At 37.3% G+C, this 21,421-nt stretch overlaps 1 protein-coding gene across 1 annotated transcript in view; it reads right to left on the reverse strand.

The window, feature by feature from the left end:
- The window catches only part of PTH2R (parathyroid hormone 2 receptor), a 106,982-nt gene that overhangs the window by 65,486 nt on the left and 20,075 nt on the right, over nt 1-21,421 (reverse strand). The window contains exon 2 of the mRNA XM_019939015.3: nt 11,332-11,434. Coding sequence (XP_019794574.1) covers nt 11,332-11,434 — 103 coding nt within the window. The remainder of the gene's footprint in view (nt 1-11,331; nt 11,435-21,421) is intronic.

A 21,421-nucleotide genomic window follows, 5' to 3' on the forward strand; every position in this document is an offset into this window, starting at 1 on the left:
AAAGAGATTGGCTTGTTTCACTCCTGGCTGCATTTAGAGTTGGACTAGGAAACAATGGAGAAAACGATTCTTCTCTGTCAATTTCTAACCACAAGCTCACATTCATGTGTGGTCTAATATGTGGTCTTAGTTTAAACTGGAAATAGATCAACAGTTCCACTAGGCACCTTGCAGAAAACAGAAATTTTGGAAGAGTACCTCATTACATGAATACCTTATAAGTTCTTTATCATAAGTCATTAGACACACAAGGAAATAAGCCCCCATGTGTGGTAGTCAGTATTGACAAGCAAAGTCTGTGGTTCTTTTAATAGCAAATGCAGAATATAAAATGTGTCTAAGAAGGAAAAAGAAAAGAGATTAAAATATTTAAGATAAGGAAACTATCAAAATTAAATAGGACGATCCCAAAAAACTGAAAAATAGAATAATCAAAATTAGCTTAATGGATGGAGTAAAGAGCCATTAGACAAAGCTGAACAAAGAGTTGGTGAACTGGAAAATATATTTGCAGAAATTAACAAAACAGCAGTAGAAAAACAAAGAATCATATAAGACATAAAGATACAAAGGGTAATGTGAGAAGTTCCCATACTTGTCTACTTAAAGTTCCAGAAACAGAGAATAGGAGAATAGGGGAGAGCAAATTTTCAAAGACAAAACAGCAAAACATTCCCACCACTGCAAAAAGACACAGAACCTTAGACTCCAGAAATCAAATGAACTCATACCTAGATACAGAATGAAACTGCAGAACATCAAAGTCAAAGAGAAACTCTTAAAACGAGCCAATGAGAAAAACAAATCACCAACAAAGACTGAGAACTGATTTGTCAACAACAACAATAGAAGCCAGGGTGGAAAAGTAAAACAATATCCTTAGGAGATAAAAGTAAACAATTCTCATCCAAGGATCATAAATCCAGAAAAAGTATCTCTGAAGATTGAGACTGAAATAAATACCTTTTCAGACAAACAAAAACTGAGAGAATTCACTATAAGTAGATTCCAATGTAAAGAAATCCTTTAAAAAGATGTATTTCGGGAACGGCTTCAAGATGGCAGAAGAGTAAGACGCAGAGATCACCTTCCTCCACACAAATACATCAGAAATACATCTACATGTGGAACAACCACTACAGAACACCAACTGAACACTGGCAGAAGGCCTCAGACCTCCCAAAAGGCAAGAAACTCCCCACGTACCTGGGTAGGGCAAAAGAAAAAAGAAAACACAGAGACAAAAGAAGAGGGACGAGACCTGCACCAGTGTGAGGTCTGCACCAGTGTGAAGGAGGAAAGGTTTCCGCACACTAGGGAAGCCCCTTCGCGGGTGGAGACGGTGGGTGGCGGAGAGGGGAAGCTTCAGAGCCACGGAGGAGAGCACAGCAACAGGGGTGTGGAGGGCAAAGCAGAGAGATTCCCGCACAGAGGATCGGTTCTCGGAACTCACCAGCCCGAGAGGCTCGTCTGCTCAGCTGCCGGGAAGGGTGGGGGCTGGGAGCTGAGGCTCGGGCTTCGGAGGTCGGATTCCAGGGAGAGGACAGGGGTTGGCTGCGTGAACACAGCCTGAAGGGGGCTAGTGCGCCACAGCTAACCGGGAGGGAGTACGGGAAAAAGTCTGGCGCTGCTTAAGAGACAAGAGACTTTTTCTTGCCTCTTTGTTTCCTGGTGCGTGAGGAGAGGGGATTAAGAGCGCCGCTTAAAGGAGCTCCAGAGACAAGCGCGAGTCGCAGCTATCAGCGTGGACCCCAGAAACGGGCATGAGACGCTAAGGCTGCTGCTGAAGCCACCAAGAAGCCTGTGTGCGAGCACAGGTCACTCTCCACACCGCCCCTCCCGGGAGCCTGTGCAGCCTGCCACTGCCAGGGTCCTGTGATCCAGGGACAACTTCTCCGGGAGAACGTACGGCATGCCTAAGGCTGGTGCAACATCACGCTGGCGTCTGCCGCTGCAGGCTCACCCCACATCCATACCCCTCCCTCCCCCCCGGCCTGACTGAGTCAGAGCCCCCAAATCAGTGGCTCCTTTAACCCCGTCCTGTCTGAGCGAAGAACAGACGCCCTCAGAAGACCTACATGCAGAGGTGGATCCAAATCCAAATCTGAACCCTGGGAGCTGTGCGAACAAAGAAGAGAAAGGGAAATCTCTCCCAGCAGTCTCAGGAGCAGCGGATTAAATGTCCACAATCAACTTGATGTACCCTGCATCTGTGGAATACATGACTAGACAACGAATCATGCCAAATTGAGGAGGTGGAATTTGGGAGCAACGATATATATTTTTTTCCCCTTTTTCTCTTTTTGTGAGTGTGTATGTGTATGCTTCTGTGTGTGATTTTGCCTGCATAGCTTTGCTTTTACCATCTGTCCTAGGATTCTGTCTGTCCGTTTTTTTTTTCTTTTTCATTCACTTAAAAAATTTTTTTTCTTAATAATTATTGTTTATTTTTATTTTAATAACATTATTTTATTTTACTTTATTTTATCTTCTTCTTTCTTTTTTTCTTTTTTTTTCTCCCTTTTATTCTGAGCCGTGTGGAGGACAAGCTCTTGGTGCTCGAGCCAGGCATCAGGGCTGTGCCACTGAGATGGGAGAGCCAAGTTTAGGACAAGGGTCCACAAGAGGCCTCCCAGCTCCACGTAATATCAAACGGCGAAAATGTCCCAGAGATCTCCATCTTAACGCCAAGACCCAGCTCCACTCAACGACCAGAAAGCGACACTGCAGGATACCCTATGCCAAACAACTAGCAAGATAGGAACACAACTGCATCCATTAGCACAGTGGCTGCCTAAAATCATAATAAGGCAACAGACACCCCAAAACATACCACCAGACGTAGACCTGCCCACCAGAAAGACAAGATCCAGCCTCATCCACCAGAACACAGGCACTAGTCCCCTCCACCAGGAAGCCTACATAACCCACTAAAACAACCTTAGCCACTGGGGACAGACACCAAAAACAACGGAAACTACAAACCTGCAGCCTGCAAAAAGGAGACCCCAAACACAGAAAGTTAAGAAAAATGAGAACACAGAGAACACACAGCAGATGAAGGAGCAAGGCAAAAACCCACCAGACCTAACAAATGAAGAGCAAATATGCAGTTTTCCAAAAAAAGAATTCAGAATAATGAGAGTAAAGATGATCCAAAATCTTGGAAATAGAAGGGAGAAAATACAAGAAACGTTTAACAAGGACCTAGAAGAACTAAAGAGCAAGCAAAGAGTGATGAACAACACAATAAATGAAATTAAAAATTCTCTAGAAGGGATCAATAGCAGAATAACTGAGGCAGAAGAACGGATAAGTGACCTGGAAGATAAAATAGTGGAAATAACTACTGCAGAGCAGAATAAAGAAAAGAGAATGAAAAGAATAGAGGACAGTCTCAGAGACCTCTGGGACAACATTAAATGCACCAACATTCAAATTATAGGGGTCCAAAAGAAGAAGAGAAAAAGAAAGGGATTGAGAAAATATTTGAAGAGATTATAGTTGAAAATTTCCCTAATATGGGAACGGAAATAGCTAATCAAGTCCAGGAAGCACAGAGAGTCCAATACAGGATAAATCCAAGGAGAAACATGCCAAGACACATATTAATCAAACTATCAAAAATTAAATACAAAGAACAAATATTAAAAGCAGCAAGGGAAAAACAACAAATAACGCATAAGGGAATCCCCATAAGGATAACAGCTGATCTTTCAGCAGAAATTCTGCAAGCCAGAAGGGAGTGACAGGAAATATTTACAGTGATGAAGGAGAAAAACCTACAACCAAGATTACTCTATCCAGCAAGGATCTCATTCAGATTCGATGGAGAAATTAAAAGCTTTACAGACAAGCAAAAGCTAACAGAATTCACCACCACCAAACTAGCTTTACAACAAATGCTAAAGGAACTTCTCTACGCAGGAAACACAGAGAAGGAAAAGACCTACAATAATAAACCTAAAACAATTAAGAAAATGGTAATAGGAACATACATATCGATAATTACCTTAGATGTAAATGGATTAAATGCTCTGACCAAACGACATAGACTGGCTGAACGGATACAAAAACAAGACCTGTATATATGCTGTCTATGAGAGACCACTTCAGACCTAGGGACACATACAGACTGAAAGTGAGGTGATGGAAAAAGATATTCCATACAAATGGAAATCAAAAGAAAGCTGGAGTAGCAAATCTCATATCAGACAAAATAGACTTTAAAACAAAGACTATTACAAAAGACAAGGACACTACATAATGATCAAGGGATCGATCAAAGAAGAAGATATAACAATTGTAAATATTTATGCACCCAACATAGGAGCACCTCAATATATAGGCAAATACTACCAGCCATAAAAGGGGAAATCGACAGTAACACAATCATAGTAGGGGACCTGAACACGCCACTTTCACCAATGGACACCTCATCCAAAATTATAATAAATAAGGAAACACAAGCTTTAAATAATACATTAAACAACATGGACTTAATTGATATTTATAGGACATTCCATCCAAAAACAACAGAATACACATTCTTCTCAAGTGCTCATGGAACATTCTCCAGGATAGATCATATCTTGAGTGACAAATCAAGCCTTGGTAAATTTAAGAAAATTGAAATTGTATCAAGTATCTTTTCCAACCACAAAGCTATGAGACTAGATAGCTATTACAGGAAAAAATCTGTAAGAAATACAAACACATGGAGGCTAAACAATACACTACTTAATAACGAAGTGATCACTGAAGAAATCAAAGAGGAAATCAAAAAATACCTAGAAACAAATGACAATGAAAACACAATGACCCAAAACCTATGGGATGCAGCAAAAGCAGTTCTAAGAGAGAAGTTTATAGCTATACAAGCTTACCTTAAGAAATAGGACACATCTCAAATAAACAACCTAAACTTACACCTAAAGCAATTAGAGAAAGAAGAACAAAAAAAAAAAATCCCAAATGTAGCAGAAGGAAAGATATCATAAATATCAGATAAGAAATAAATGAAAAAGAAATGAAGGAAATGATAGCAAAGATCAATAAAACTAAAAGCTGGTTCTTTGAGAAGATAAACAAAATTGAAAACGCATTAGCCAGACTTATAAAGAAAACAAGGGAGAAGACACAAATCAATAGAATTACAAATGAAAAAGGAGAAGTAACAACTGGCATTGCAGAAATACAAAGGATCATGAAAGATTACTACAAGCAACTATATGCCAATAAAATGGACAACCTAGAAGAAATGGACAAATTCTTAGAAATGCACAACCTTCTGAGACTGAACCAGGAAGAAATAGAAAATATGAACATACCAATCACAAGCACTGAAATTGAAACTGTGATTAAAAATCTTCCAAAAAACAAAAGCCCAGGACCAGATGGCTTCACAGGAGAATTCTATCAAGCATTTAGAGAAGAGCTAACACCTATCCTTCTCAAACTCTTCCAAAATATAGCAGAGGGAGGAACACTCCCAAACTCATTCTACGAGGCCACCATCACTCTGATACAAAACTCAGACAAAGATGTCACAAAGAAAGAAAACTCCAGGCCAATATCACTGATGAACATAGATGCAAAAATCCTCAACAAAATACTAGCAAACAGATTCCAACAGCACATTAAAAGGATCATACACCATGATCAAGTGGGGTTTATCCCAGGAATGCAAGGATTCTTCAATATATGCAAATCAATTAACGTGATACACCATATTAAAAAATTGAAGGAAAAAACCATATGATCACCTCAATAGATGCAGAGAAAGCTTTCGACAAAATTCAACACCCATTTATGATAAAAACCCTCCAGAAACTAGGCATAGAGGGAACTTTCCTCAACATAATAAAGGCCATATATGACAAACCCACAGCCAACATCGTCCTCAACGATGAAAATCTGAAACCATTTCCACTATGATCAGGAACAAGACAAGGTTGCCCACTCTCACCATTATTATTCAACATAGTTTTGGAAGTTTTAGTCACAGCAATCCGAGAAGAAGGAAAGGAAATAAAAGGAATCCAAATTGGAAAAGGAGTAAAGCTCTTACTGTTTGGAGATGACATGATACTATACATACAGAAAGCTAAAGATGCTATGAGAAAACTACTAGAGCTAATCAATGAATTGGGTAAAGTAGCAGGATACAAAATTAATGCACAGAAATCTCTTGCATTACTACTATACACTAATGATGAAAAATCTGAAAGTGAAATCAAGAAAACACTCCCATTTACCACTGCAACAAAACGAATAAAATATCTAGGAATAAACCTACCTAAGAGACAAAAGACCTGTATTCAGAAAATTATAAGACACTGATGAAAGAAATTAAAGATGATACAAATAGATAGAGAGATATACCATGGTCTTGGATTGGAAGAATCGACATTGTGAAAATGACTATACTACCCAAAGCAATCTACAGATTCAATGCAATCCCTACCAACTACCACTGGCGTTTTTCACAGAACTAAAACAAAAAAAATTCACAATTTGTTTAGAAACACAAAAGACACAGAATATCCAAAGCAATCTTGAGAAAGAAAAACGGAGCTGGAGGAATCAGGCTCCCTGATTTCAGACTATACTACAAAGCTACAGTAATCAAGACAGTATGGCACTGGCACAGAAACAGAAATATACATCAACGGAACAGGACAGATAGCCCACAGAGAAACACACACACATATGGTCACCTTACCTTTAATAAAGGAGAATATACAGTGGAGAAAAGACAGCCTCTTCAATAAGTGGTGCTGGGAAAACTGGACAGCTACATGTAAAAGAATGAAACTAGAACACTTCCTAACACCATACACAAAAATAAACTCAAAATGGATTAAAGACCTAAATGTAAGGTCAGACACCATCAAACTCTTAGAGGAAATCACAGGCAGAATGCTCTATGACATAAATCACAGCAAGATCCTTTTTGACGCACCTCCTAGAGAAATGGGAATAAAAACAAAAATAAACAAATGGGACCTAATGAAACTTCAAAGCTTTTGCACAGCAAAGGAAACCATAAACAAGACGAAAAGACAACCCTCAGAATGGGAGAAAAAATTTGCAAATGAAGCAACTGACAAAGGATTAATCTCAAAAACATACAAGCAACTCATGCTGCTCAATATCAAAAAAACAAACAATGCAATCCAAAAATGGGCTGAAGACCTAAACATACATTTCTCCAAAGAAAATATACAGATTGCCAACAAACACATGAAAGAATGTTCAACATCACTAATCATTAGAGAAATGCAAATCAAAACTACAATGAGATATCATCTCACACTGGTCAGAATGGCCATCATCAGAAAATCTACCAACAATAAATGCTGGAGCGGGTGTGAGAAAAGGGAACCCTCTTGTACTGTTGGTGGGAATGTAAATTGATACAGCCACTATGAAGAACAGTATGGAGGTTCCTTAAAAAACTAAAAATAGAACTACCGTACGACCCAGCAATCCCACTACTGGGCATATACCCTGAGAAAACCGTAATTCAAAAAGAGTCATGTACCAAAATGCTCATTGCAGCTCTATTTACAATAGCCTGGACATGGAAGTAACCTAAGTGTCCACTGACAGATGAATGGATAAAGAAGTAGTGGTACATATATACAATGGAATATTACTCAGCTATAACAAGGAATGAAACTGAGTTATTTGTAGTGAGGTGGATGGACCTAGAGACTGTCATACAGAGCGAAGTAAGTCAGAAAGAGAAAAACAAATACCGTATGTTAACACATTTATATGGAATCTAAAAACAGAAAAAAAAATGGTCAGAAGAACCCAGGGGCAAGACAGTAATAAAGATGCAGATCTACTAGAGAATGGACTTGAGGGTATGGGGAGGGGGAAGGGTATGCTGGGACAAAGTGAGAGAGTGGCATGGACATATATACACTACACTACCAAACATAAAATAGATAGCTAGTGGGAAGCAGCCGCATAGCACACAGAGATCAGCTCGGTGTTTTGTGACCACCTAGAGGGGTGGGATAGCGAGAGTGGGAGGGAGGGAGATGCAAGAGGGAAGAGATATGGAGACATATGTATATGTATAACTGATTCACTTTGTTATAAAGCAGAAGCTAACACACCATTGTAAAGCAATTGTACTCTAATAAAGATGTTAAAAAAATTAATTAAATAAAATACTATTAAAAAAAGATGGATTTCAGGAAGAAGAAAAATTATAAAAACATACAATTAAGATAAAACTATATGATAATAGCACATAATTTGGAAGCAAAGTATTTCAAAATGCTTTCATTATTTGAGAGAGGGAAGTTATTGATAACATTAAACTTTCTTAAATATACATGAAAAAATTCTAGGTTAATCACTAAAGAATTAAATATAACATATATCTTCCAAACTAGTAAAATAAGGACAGAAGTTTCAATCAATTCAAAAGAAGCCAACAGAAGGTGGAAGTGGGGAGTAGAAGGGACACACAGGAAGAGCTGGTGAAATTAAAAGCCCAAATAAGATGGTAAAATTAAATTCAAATACTGTATATTCATTACCATAATTAATGTAACTAGTTAAACTCTTCAGTTAATAGACAAAGCCTAACAGAATAACAAGAAGTCCACCTGTGTCTCCTTTATAAAAGATACTCCCCAAACATAAGTAAACAGAAAAGTTTAACATGAAATGAAATGAAAATGAAAATTTTCTGGCGATTGGTTTGCACAACAATGTGAATACACTTAACACTACTGAACTGTACATCTAAAAACATTTAGTATGATTAATTTAATATTATGTGTATTGTATAATAATTAAAGGTTTTTTAAGGATGGGAAAAGATGTGCAAGGCAAATACCAAAGAAGAAAGAACTAATGTTGTTTATTAAATATTATTATTTTAATATAATAATTTATATTATATATTAGTTAATATTTTTAACAGCTTTATTGGAGTATAATTGCTTTACAATTGTGTGTTAGTTTCTGCTTTATAAGAAATTGAATCAACAATGACTAATGAAATAATGATCACTTTGTCCATTATATGTAGAGTGAGACTAATTCCTGCCCAAATGGTCTCAATACACTGTATGTGTTTACATAAAAAAAAAAGAAATTGAATCAGCTATACATATACATATATCCCCATATCCCCTCCCTCTTGCGTCTCCCTCCCACCCTCCCTATCTCACCCCTCTAGGTGGACACAAAGCACCGAGCTGATCTCCCTGTGCTATGCAGCTGCTTCCCACTAGCTATCTATTTTACATTTGGTAGTATATATAAGTCCATGCCACTCTCTCACTTTCTCCCAGCTTACCTTTCCCCCTCCCGTGTCCTCAAGTCCATTCTCAACGTCTGCATCTTTATTCCTGTCCTGCCACTAGGTTCTTCATAACCCTTTTTTTTTTTTTTTTTAGATTCCATATATATGTGTTAGCATACGGTATTTGTTTTTCTCTTTCTGACTTACTTCACTCTGTATGACAGGCTCTAGGTCCATCCACCTCACTACAAACAACTCAATTTCATTTCTTTTTATGGCTGAGTAATATTCCATTGTATATATGTGCAATATCTTCTTTATCCATTCATCTGTCAATGGACACTTAGGTTGCTTCCATGCCTTGGCTATTGTAAATAGAGCTTCAATGAACATTGTGGTACATGATTCTTTCTGAATTATGGTTTTCTCAGGGCATATGCCCAGTAGTGGGATTGCTGGGTTGTATGGTAGTTCTATTTTTAGTTTTTTAAGGAACCTCCATACTGTTCTCCATAGTGGCTGTATCAATTTACATTCCCATCAACAGTACAAGAGAGTTCCCTTTTCTCCACACCCTCTCCAGCATTTATTGTTCGTAGATTTTTTGATGGCCATTCTGACTGGTGTGAGGTGATACCTCATTGTAGTTTTGACTTGCATTTCAGTAATGATTAGTGATGTTGAGCATTCTTTCATGTGTTTGTTGGCAGTCTGTATATCTTCTTTGGAGAAATGTCTATTCAGGTCTTCTGCCCATTTTTGGATTGGGATGTTTATTAGTTAATATTTAAAACAAAAGTAAACTAGAAATAAAGAAGGCTGCTTCATATCAATGGAATGTTTGATTTACTAGGAAGTATAACATTTATAAACTTGTATATACTCAATAACATATTTTCAAAATATATGAAGCAAGAAAATTCATCCTCAGAGTGGGATATTTTAAGATATATATATATATATCAGGAAAGAATAGGTCAAATAGATGAAAAATCATAGACACAGAATACATGAACCACACATCCAATAAGCTTAACCTAGTGGACACTATAAAACACTGTACTCAGAAACTGGACAGTACACATTCTCTTGAAGACCATATAGGATATTTATCAAAACTGACCCCAATATAAGCCATTAAGTCTCAACATACTTTTAAAAATTAGTATCATGCAGACCACATTCTCTGATCATAACCAACTGAGAAATCAATCACAATTTTTTTTTAAAGCATAGCTTTAAGGACATTATCTACTTCATTCAGATTGTTGGGAATTTAAAGAGTTCAGTAAGTAGCACCTCCCTCTTTTTAAAAAATGTCTTTGAATATATTCAACTATCAAGGCATTTCACTATATAAAACATTATAATCTTCCCACTACTCCAATTCAATAAATGACTTTACTCAGTGGCCCCATTTAGGACTGTGAGTGACCATCAGACCCCAAGGAACACAAGCCACAGGTCCCTGTGCAGCTGCAACAGTAGAGGCGCACAAGAGCACCAACACTACCACAAGCTCATCTGCAGCTTTGTAGTTTTGTTTTTGTAGTTTCCCACTTGAACTTGGAGCTAACTGAGAAATTACATAAGGAGTCAGGCAGATGAAGATAAAATAATCATTTTATTAAGCAGAAAGTTTTTTGGAGAACATGGTCTATGTATGTATCAATGGGCTTGCTTATGGGCTCCTTTGAGTTTTACATACTACCTAAAACTGCAGGTGATACCCACAAGTACAGAGCCTGCTCCTCCAAGCTTACTGCACAGTCAAGGGCAAAACAATATGCATGCTCTCTGCAGACAGACAGATCCCAAAGACAGGTCTGAGGGAGACACTGATGTGCACGTGCCCGGTCATTCTCAAACTCACAAACCAGGCAAGTCACTCATCCACAGGGAGCGAAGAGCTGGTAGGTTAAAGAGATGAAAAGAGCGTTATTCTGCTACACAGCTCTCCACATGGAAACATGGAATGATTGATGAGGAACTCCCTAATACTCACTAAGGAGGAAATTTGCATTTTTTGTGAAGACCAGTGTTCTCAGCATCTTTACCTCCTTCCTGGAGCTGGGCTGTGATGTTGAGTTCACACTGCACTTTAGCTTTCAGCACAAGGACAATCTGCTCTTCTATAGTAACAGTGCCGTCAGAATCCAGCTGTAGACATGAACAAAATACAAGCAGAGAAAAACATGCCTGTTACTTTTGTTTAAAGCCACGATACAATCTTTCATTATTTCACCTTCTAATATAATTAAAAATTAGTTTTGATGTGAAGCTATCTGAAATAGTTCTTTATCTGAATCAAAATTCAAAAATCCATCAATGCATAAGATTTTAGAATAATCATACTTTTACCCTGATTAGCCTAAAGGAAAAAAATCCCCTTTGTTAAAAGTTAAAAAACTCCAGAAATTTTTAATTTAATTAGGTAAGTCTAATAGACATAATATAATCAGAAAAAATAATAAACATATTGAAAATTTCCTGAAATGTTACAAAGACCAATATTTATTAATCCTCTTACAATATGTCAGTTATGGCACATAGAAAGGAGAAATGGACTAGAAGACTATGCTTAGCTCTACTGAAAATTTACCAGTGAAACAAATCATTCCATGTTTTGGGGCTTTGGTTTACTCATCTATGAAATAAGAGGGTTACACCAAATGGTCTCTAGTTAACTTTTTTCTATTGAGATATTATTGACAGATAACATAAGTGAGTTTAAGGTGTACTATGTAATGACCTGATACATTTATATATTGTGAAATGACTACCACAATAAAGTTAGTTAACACCTCCTTCCCCACATAATTACCTTTTGTGTGTGTGTGTGATGATAATATTTTAGATCTACTCTCTTAACTTTCAAGTATATAATAAAGTACTGTTAATTATAGTTACCATGTTATACACTAAATCCCCAGAACTTAGTCATCCTATAGCTAGAAGTCTGAATGCTTTGACCAACGTCTCCCTATTTCGCCCACCTCCCAGACCCTGGCAGCCACCATTCTACTCTCTTATTTCTATGAGTTCAGCCTTTTTGGGTTCCAAACAAGTGAGAACATACAGTATTTGTCTTTCTCTGACTTATTTCACTTAGCCTAATATGCTCAGAGTCAATCCATTTTGCACAAAAGGCAGGATTTCCTTCTTCTTTACAGATGAATAATATTCCTCTGTGTGTGTGTGTGTGTGTGTGTGTGTGTGTGTGTGTGTGTGTGTCACATTTTCTTTATCCATTCATCCATCCATGGACACTTAGGTTGTTTCCATGTCTTGGCAATTGTGAACAATGCTGCAATAAACAAGAGGGTACAGATATCTAAACTCTGAGATAGTGATTTCATTTCCTTTGGATATTATCCAGAAGTGAGGTTGCTGGATAATATGGTAGTTGTATTTTTAATTTTTTGAGAAACTCCATACTTTTTTCCAGAGTGGCTGTACCAATTTACATTCCCACCAACAGTGCACAAGGGTTCCCTTTTCTTCACATCCTTGCCAACATCTGTTGTCTCGTCTTTTTGATGATAGCTATTCTAACAAATGTGAGGTGATATCTCACTGTGGTTTTGAGTTACACTTCCCTGATGATTAGTGATGTATCTATTGACCATCTGTATGTCTTCCTTGGAAAAATATCTATCCAAGTCCTTTTCCCATTTTTTAATTGGATTGTTAATTTTTGCTGTTGAGTTGTATGAGTTCCTTATATATTTTGGATATTAACCCTTTATTAGATAGATGGTTTGCAAATATTTTCTCCCATTCCATAGGTTGCCTTCTAATTTTGCTGATTGTCTCTTTTGATGTGCAGAAGCTTTTTAGATTGAGGTAGTCTCAATTGTTTATTTTTGCTTTTGTTGCTTGTGTTTTTGGTGTCATATCCAAAAAAATCATTGCCAAGACCAATGTCAAGAAGCTTTTTCCCTGTTTTCTTCGGGTGGGTTTACAGTTTTGAGACTTACATTTAAGTCTTTAGCCCATTTTGAGTTAATTTTTGTGAGTGGTATAAAATAGGGGTCCAATTTCATTCATTTGTATGTGACTACCCAGTTTTCCTAAAACCATTTATTGAAGAGACTGTCCTTTCTCCAGTAGATATTCATGGCTCTCTTGTGAAAGATTAGTTGACCATGTATGTGTGAGTTTATTTCTGGGCTCCTGATTCTTTTCCATTGGTCTATGTGTGTTTTTATGCCAGAACTGTGCAGTTTTGATTACTATAGTTTTGTAATAAAGTTTGAAATCAGGAATTGTGATGCTTCTAGCTTTGCTCTTCTTTCTCCGGATTGCTTTGGCTCTTCAGAGACTTTTGTGATTTCACATGAATTTTAAGATTATTTGTTCTATTTCTGTAAAAAAAATGCCATTGTAATTTTTATAAGGATTTCACTGAATCTCTAGATGGCATTTGGTAGTATGGACATTTTAACTATATTAATTTTTCTGATCCATGGACATGGGATATCTTCCCCTTAATTTCTGTTTTCTTCAGTTTATTTCATCAATGTCTTGGAATTTTCAGTGTACAGATATTTACCCATTTTGGTTAAATTTATTCATTATCTTTTATTCTACTGTAAGTGGAACTGTTTTCCTTATTTCTTTTTCAGAAGTTTGCTGTTAGTGTATACAAACACAACTGATTTTTGTATGTTGATTTTGTATTCTGAAACTTTACTGAACTCATTTATTAGTTTTGATAGCATCTTTAGGGTTCTCTAAATACATGATCATAGCATGTTCCATTAAAGACAATTTTACTTCTTCCTTTCTGAGTTAGATGCCTTTTATTTCTTTTTCTTGACTAATTGCTCTGGCTAGGACTTCCAGTACTATGTTGAATAGGAATGGTGAGAGTGGGCACTTTTGTCTTGTTCCTGGTCTTAGAGGGAAAACTTTCAACACTTCATCATTGCATATGATGTTAGCTATGGTTTGTCCTTTTTGCATTAATACTGTGACTCTATAATGGTAAAATGCATCAACATATCCATTATCCATTTAATCAATATTTGTTAAATACTTTTTAATGTGAAAAATAATATGCTTAATATTTTATAGTAAAGATTTTCATTTTCAATTATTTTTATGTAGTACATTTTCTTCAAATAAAATACCTCATGAGAAAACCTCGTGTGTGTGTGTGTGTGTGTGTGTGTGTGTGTGTGTGTGTGTGTGTAAAATAACAGTACTTCCCTGGCTGAAACCTAGGAAGAGGCAACTGCAGAATCACACTGTCTCACTAATCTGTACCTTCCTTTATACCTGAACTTGCTCTGAAAAACCACAGGGCTTTTTAAAGCATTGTCAGAAAAAATCACTATCAATAGGAATAGAAAGATGTATAACAACATTTTATAGGACTCCAACACAATGCTTCTTTCTACTGGGTATCTTTCACTAGATACCATCATACATTTTCCCACCCTGGAGCATGTTTCTAACATATCACACGAATAATAAATGTTTGTTGGATGAATTCACCTAGATTTGGTTTTAACACTACTAGCATTAAAAAGAAATTCTATTATTGGAAAACTTCAATTTCAAAGAAATATCTTTTAAATATGATAAAACATTCATAAGCATGTGTTCAAAGTATGGTGCCTGGACCACCTGAATCTGATGCCTATGTAAAATGTAGATTCTTAGGCTGCACACCCACCCAGTGAATCAGAATTTTTTTCTGGAGGTAGAGGCTGGTAATTTTCATGTTTCACAGGAACCCCTGATTCTTAAACTTACTTTAATGGGTTTGAGAACAAACATATTTGAAGGTACAAGTTGATGATGAAGATCACGCTATTAGTCAAGGTTCATTCAGAGGAGTAGAACTATTAAGAGATTGAAATAGATTATAGATAAAAAGATAGAGGTAGAAATAGAAATAAAGCTAGAAATAGAATAAAGTATGTGTTACAGAGATTTGACCTATACAGTTGTGGGAGCTGGTTTAACAGTCTCCAGAAGGCTAATATTTTTGTCTGATGCTGAAGCTAGAAACCTGTAGGTCAGGAGTCAAAAAGAGAAGATGAGTGTAAAGAGAAGGAGAGTGAAAACAAGCTGGAACCATCAGCATGAGCTAGAAACCATGAGGACACACTGGAATCCATGGGAATTCTTGGTGCCTCCAACCTTCATGATGGGGGTGCCAAGCAGAAGAAGCCAGCACTCTCATCATGGACCTAAATATGTACTTTGCCAAGGAATCAGGTAAGTTAAAGGAGGACCCAGAGAAAGATGACATAGTTGCAGGCCTGGCTGCTATCCCTCTCCCATGAGATCAGCCAGCAGACAAGCAACAATGTCCATGAGATACAGAAGTGCCTGCTTTGACTATCTGAGTGTAAAAAACAAAATAGCTGCTGCTTCACCTTTGCCCTCAAACACTCATGAAAAAATGTCTCTTGTGGCTCATCTTAGCCAAAAATATGAAGGGAAGGGAATTCTGGGTAATACAGTTTAACATAGCCAAGCTGACATTACAAAGCCACCAAAATCCACATCTGTCAACTTGGCACCCATATACAGCTCTTTAAACCACACAATTTCCAGAAAACTCCATAACAAAGTCATGCTTCCATCTAACACGATACAATTCATTTGGTACCAAGAGTGATTCCAGAGGGACAGAATTTTAAGGAGGGAAAAATCTGTATTTGTCATCTATAGCTGTGTAACAAATTAACCCAAAACTGTGTGGCATAAAACACCAAACATTGTTTATCTCACAGTTTAGGAGAGGATTAGCTGGGTGCTTCTAGCTTAGAGTCTCTTATGAGGTTTCAGTCAAGAATTTACCCATAGATGCTATTAACTAAAGACTTGACTAGGACTGAAGGATCCACCTCCAAGATGGCACACTCACATGGCTATTGTCAGGGGGCCTCAGTTCCTCAGTAGCTGATGCTTCTCTCCATTTGAGTGCTTGAGTGTCTACAACATGACAACTGGCTTCCTACAGAGTAAGTGATTCTAGAGAGAAAAAAGGAGAAAGCTTCGATGTCTTTTATGATCCAGTCTCAGATATCACTTACAGTCAGTCCCATCAGATTCTACTGGTTAAAAGCAAGTCACCAACTTTCATTCCAGGGGAGAGGAATTAATCTCTACCTCTTAAAGAAAGGTATCAAAATATCTATAAATATATTTTTTCTTTCTTTAAAAAAAATTTTTGAGGTAATATAAACATTTTTATTGAGATAATATTGGTTTATAACATTATATGTTTCATGTGCACAACATTATATTTCTAATTCTGTATATCCTATAATGTGTTCACCACCAAAAATTTACTTTTCATCTGTCACCATACAGTTGATCCTTTTTTTTTTTTTGGCTGCATTGGGTCTTCGTTGCTGCACATGGGCTTTCTCTCTGGTTGTGGTGAGTGAGGGCTACTCTTTGTTGTGGTGCACAGGCTTCTCATTGTGGTGGCTTCTCTTGTTGCAGAGCATGGGCTCTAGGCGTGTTGGCTTCAGTAGTTGCGGCACATGGGCTCAGTAGTTGTGGCACGCAGGCGCTGAGGTGCGTGGGCTTCAGTAGTTGCGGCATGCGGGCTCAGTAGTTGTGGTGCACGGGCTCTGGGTGTGCAGGCTTCAGTAGTTGTGCATGCACGGGCTCAGTAGTTGTGGCTCATGGGCTCTAGAGCACAGGCTCAGTAGTTGTGGTTCATGGGCTTAGTTGCTCCGCGGCATGTGGGATCTTCCTGGGCCAGGGATTGAACACGTGTTCCCTGCATTGGCAGGCAGATTCTTGACCACTGCACCACCAGGGAAGTCTCCAGTTGATCCCCTTTATCCATTTTGCCCTCTCCCTGCCACTTCCCCTTGATAACCACTACTCTGTTCTTTGTAGCCATGTATTTGTTTTTGTTTGGTTTGATTTTTTTTTCTTTTTATTTTCCACATATGAGCAAAATCAAAAGGTATTTATCTTTCTCTGTCTGACTTATTTCATTTAGCATAATACCCTCAAGGTCTGTGATGTCACAAATGGCAAGATATTTTTAAACAATCACAATTTTCTGCAGGTGGTCATCTGTTTTCTAGAAAGAGAATACTGAAAATTATGTTTTCTGTGGATTTGTTAACAATAATAGGGTCCAGAGCTTTGAATTTCTGTTTTCTGATAGGGACTTAGAGATTCTTTAATCAAATATGATAATAAAACCTATCAATTTACCTAAATTGATAGCCTCTCAATGATACAATCCTTTGCCAACCCCAAATCTTTAATATCAGGCTGCAAATAAAATTATCCTCTAGAATTGTTCTTTAAGGAAAGTGGGAAAACGAATCTTTTAATGTTGTGCAATAAGACATTATGGACTGAACATTAGAAATAGAAAGATGTTTACACTACTAGCTATAGGAAGTACACTTAGAGATTATTGATCATTATGATTTTAAATGACATAAAATTATAGACTGGCAGGTTAAACTGAAATGAAGGATACAGAAAGAATATCTATCATAAGAACTAGTTTTAGCATCAAAAAATTGCCTTATTCCTGAAAATTATGAATTTATTATTTATTATTTTCTAATGTATTTGTAATACAAAGAGTAGATCAGTAAAAAGGTATGTAGTTTAAAGATTTCTGGATAGTAGTCATAGTTCAATGCCCATATTTATTTTAATGTGAAAGGAGAAAATAAAACTAGTTTTGGGGATTGGAATACACACCATAATTTAGGTATCAGGCTAACACAATGCAGATTCTGAGTTAAAAGCAGCTACATTAAAAGTGAGCCATAAAAATCTCACTTATCGGGCTTCCCTGGTGGCGCAGGGGTTGAGAGTCCGCCTGCCGATGCAGGGGACACGGGTTCGTGCCCCGGTCCGGGAGGATCCCACATGCCGCGGAGCGGCTGGGCCCGTGAGCCATGGCCGCTGAGCCTGTGCGTCCAGAGCCTGTGCTCCGCAACGGGAGAGGCCACAACAGTGAGAGGCCCGCGTACCGCAAAAAAAAAAAAAAAAATCTCACTTATCAAAAAGGGAGAACAAAATGGAAAGAGACAAGCCAAGTGAATGGGCCAGGAGGAAAAACTGACTTCTTCCCATCTATTATCTAGAAACACTCAGGCACCATTCAAATTGGTTGGCTTTATTTTTATTTTATTTTAATTTTTTCTGGCTATTTTTTCAGTTCAATAGTTACTTTCTTTTACTTCAATCCCAGAAAACACTGGGTAATCTGTGAGCAAGTTTCAGAACTATAAATTTGATTCAGAGAAATCTGACCTCAAATATTAAACATGAACATTTCAAATCACCCCTTGTACCATTTTTACCTGAACAAATTCATTTTTGTTTCCTTTTGTGCAGATGTAGCCTTTTTACTGGGATAACCTTTTCAGGCACATAATCATCAAATAAACTACAGCTTCTAAAGATAATTTTGTTCTAAAAAATGTGGCCAGTTTAACCAGGAGCAAGTTTGATTAGCGTGTGCTAACTGATGACCTGTTAAATTGATTTTTAGTCATTTCAAATGAGAGTAAGAAACTGTTTCCTTTATATTGTTTTCTCTTCTGCCTTTGTTACAGAAACAAGTGTTCTTTACCATAGAGGGACATTAAAATCACAGTGTACTTAAAAGAGAAGAACAGTCTTCATATTCAATGTCTATTACTCCAAAAGCAAAATTGCATCCAAAACAAAGTGGTACATTTAGAAAAACAGATGTTAGCAATTTTTCCTGGGCAAGTGATCATTTACAATTTGAAAGTAAATGTTAAATTTCAATCTGTCACATATTTGACGACTAAAAGAAGCCGTAATTTGATCATGTATATTTTATTAAAAGTACGTAGTTATCTTTATATATATTAATTGTTACTGCCAGTACATGTGAATCTTCATAATTACAATATTCACATATGTTCCATTTTCAAACAACCATGAATCCATAAATTAGATGTAGTATACAAAAAGAAGCATTCTGGAATTTCTACTTCTGGCATTGATGGAGTATATGCATTTCCTTCTATTCCTCCCAATGAGTACAACTAAAAACTCTGGACATTATATATAAAATGAACATAAGATGAATCTGAAAAGTGGAGAGCAAAATATAGACCAGCTAAAGACCTCAGATCCTGAAGAACAATACTGTGGTAAATGCTCTGGGTTTTCTTTTTATCTCATATATTCCCAACTTGGAGTTGGAGAAAGTGGGCAACTCTGAAATATCAACAAGTGCTGGCCAAAAAAAAAAAACAGGCCTCAAGAAAACCCTGCTCTCTATAGCAAAGAAAGGAAAGGGGCAGCCTGACAAGACAGAAAACTTTTAGACAATAACAGATTAATCCAAGCCAAACACCACAGAAAAACTGCAGTCCTACCCCAACCCATACCTACCAAGGCCAAGTGGAGAGCCTAGACTTCCATCCTTGCCAGGCTGTAAGGAGGGGTCCCTACACCCTCCCCAGAGTGGTTTCAGAGCAAAGTAGAGGGTCGGTACTCCTACCCACAGTGGTCTGTAACAAGGCCCTTCACATCCCTGGTATCAGTGGAGATTACATGGGGAGCCTAGACTTTCACCCCGAGCTGGCAGTAACGAGATGCCCCTACATCCCCTGCACTGGGGTGGTGTCAGAGAAGACCTAGTGGAGAGTCAGTCTAGTAACAATGAGGCTACCCCACTGTAGTGTTGGTGAAGACCACATGGGGAGCAGAATTCACACCCCCACCCAGCAGTAACAAGGAACTCTCCAACTTGAGTGCAACAGATGCTGGCTGGGGAACCTCAACTTCTACCTCCACTGAGCGGTAACGAAGAGATGCCCCCATTTCCTCAGTTATATTAATACCAGATAGTTGACTTCTGAGCAAACTACCAGAGACCAAGAGGGACATTATATAATAATAAAAGGGTCATTCCCCCAAGACATAGCTATCCTAAATGCGTACACATCAAAAAAGAGAAAAACATGTGAAGCAAAAACTGATAGAAGTGACAGAAATAACAGACAATTCCACAATTATAGTTGGAAACTTCAATACTCCTCTCTCAACTGATAGAACTAGACAGAAGATCAACAAAGATACAACTCAACCAAGAGGATCTAATAAACGTTTATAGAACACTTCACTCGACAATGCAGAATACATATTCTTTCCAAGTGCTCACAGAATAGATACCAAAGCAGACCATATCCTGGGCCATAAAACAGATCTCAACAAGTTTAGAACTGAAATCATACAGAATATGATCTCAGCCCGCAGTGGAATCAAACTAGAAATCAATAAGAGAAAAATACCAGGAAAATCTCCAAACATTGGAAACTAAACACACTTTTAAATAATCCTTGGGTCAAAAAGAAAGGCTTAAGGGAAATTTTTTTTTAATGCATTGAACTGAATGGAAATGAAAATACAACATATCAAAATGTATAGGACACAGATAAAGCAATGCTGAGAGAAATTTATAGCACTAAATACCTATATTACAAAAGAAGAAAAGTCATATATCAACAACATAATCTCCCACCTCAAGAATAAAATAAAACCAAAGAAAATAAAAGGAAGGACACAATAAAGATAAAAACAGAAATCAGTGAAATTGAAACAGCAAAACAATATAGATTATCAATGAAACAAAGAGCTGGTTCTTTGAGAAGGCAATAAAGTTGATAAACTTCTAGCAAGCAGACAAAGAAGAAAAAGAGCAGACATATTAAATTATAGAAATGGAGAACAGATTAGCGGTTGCCAGGGGTTGAGGAGGAGTGAGGAGTGGAAAGGAGGTGGGTGTGGCTATAAAAGAGCAACAGGAAGGATTCTTGTTGGGATGGAAATGTTCTGTATCTTGACTATATCAATGTTAATGTGTTATCTGTGTATTGTGCTATAGCTTTATAAGATGTTACCCTGGGGGAACCTGGGTAAAGGATACACAGTTCTCTTTGCATTTTTTTTTTTACAACTGCATGTGAATCTACAATTATCTCAAAAGTTAATTTTTCAAAAAAGAATTATTTTGTCCTAATTTTAAAAAACACAATATGTAAAAACATTACCTCATTCTAGTAAATGAAGATTTGCCACAAGGTGGTTGTAAAAAACAAAGGTAAGTGAGAATTGTTCAAATATGATTATTTTATAATTTTGCAAAAACATTTC

The sequence above is a fragment of the Tursiops truncatus genome, chromosome 7 (assembly GCF_011762595.2).
Source record: "Tursiops truncatus isolate mTurTru1 chromosome 7, mTurTru1.mat.Y, whole genome shotgun sequence".
Lineage (NCBI taxonomy): Eukaryota > Metazoa > Chordata > Mammalia > Artiodactyla > Delphinidae > Tursiops > Tursiops truncatus.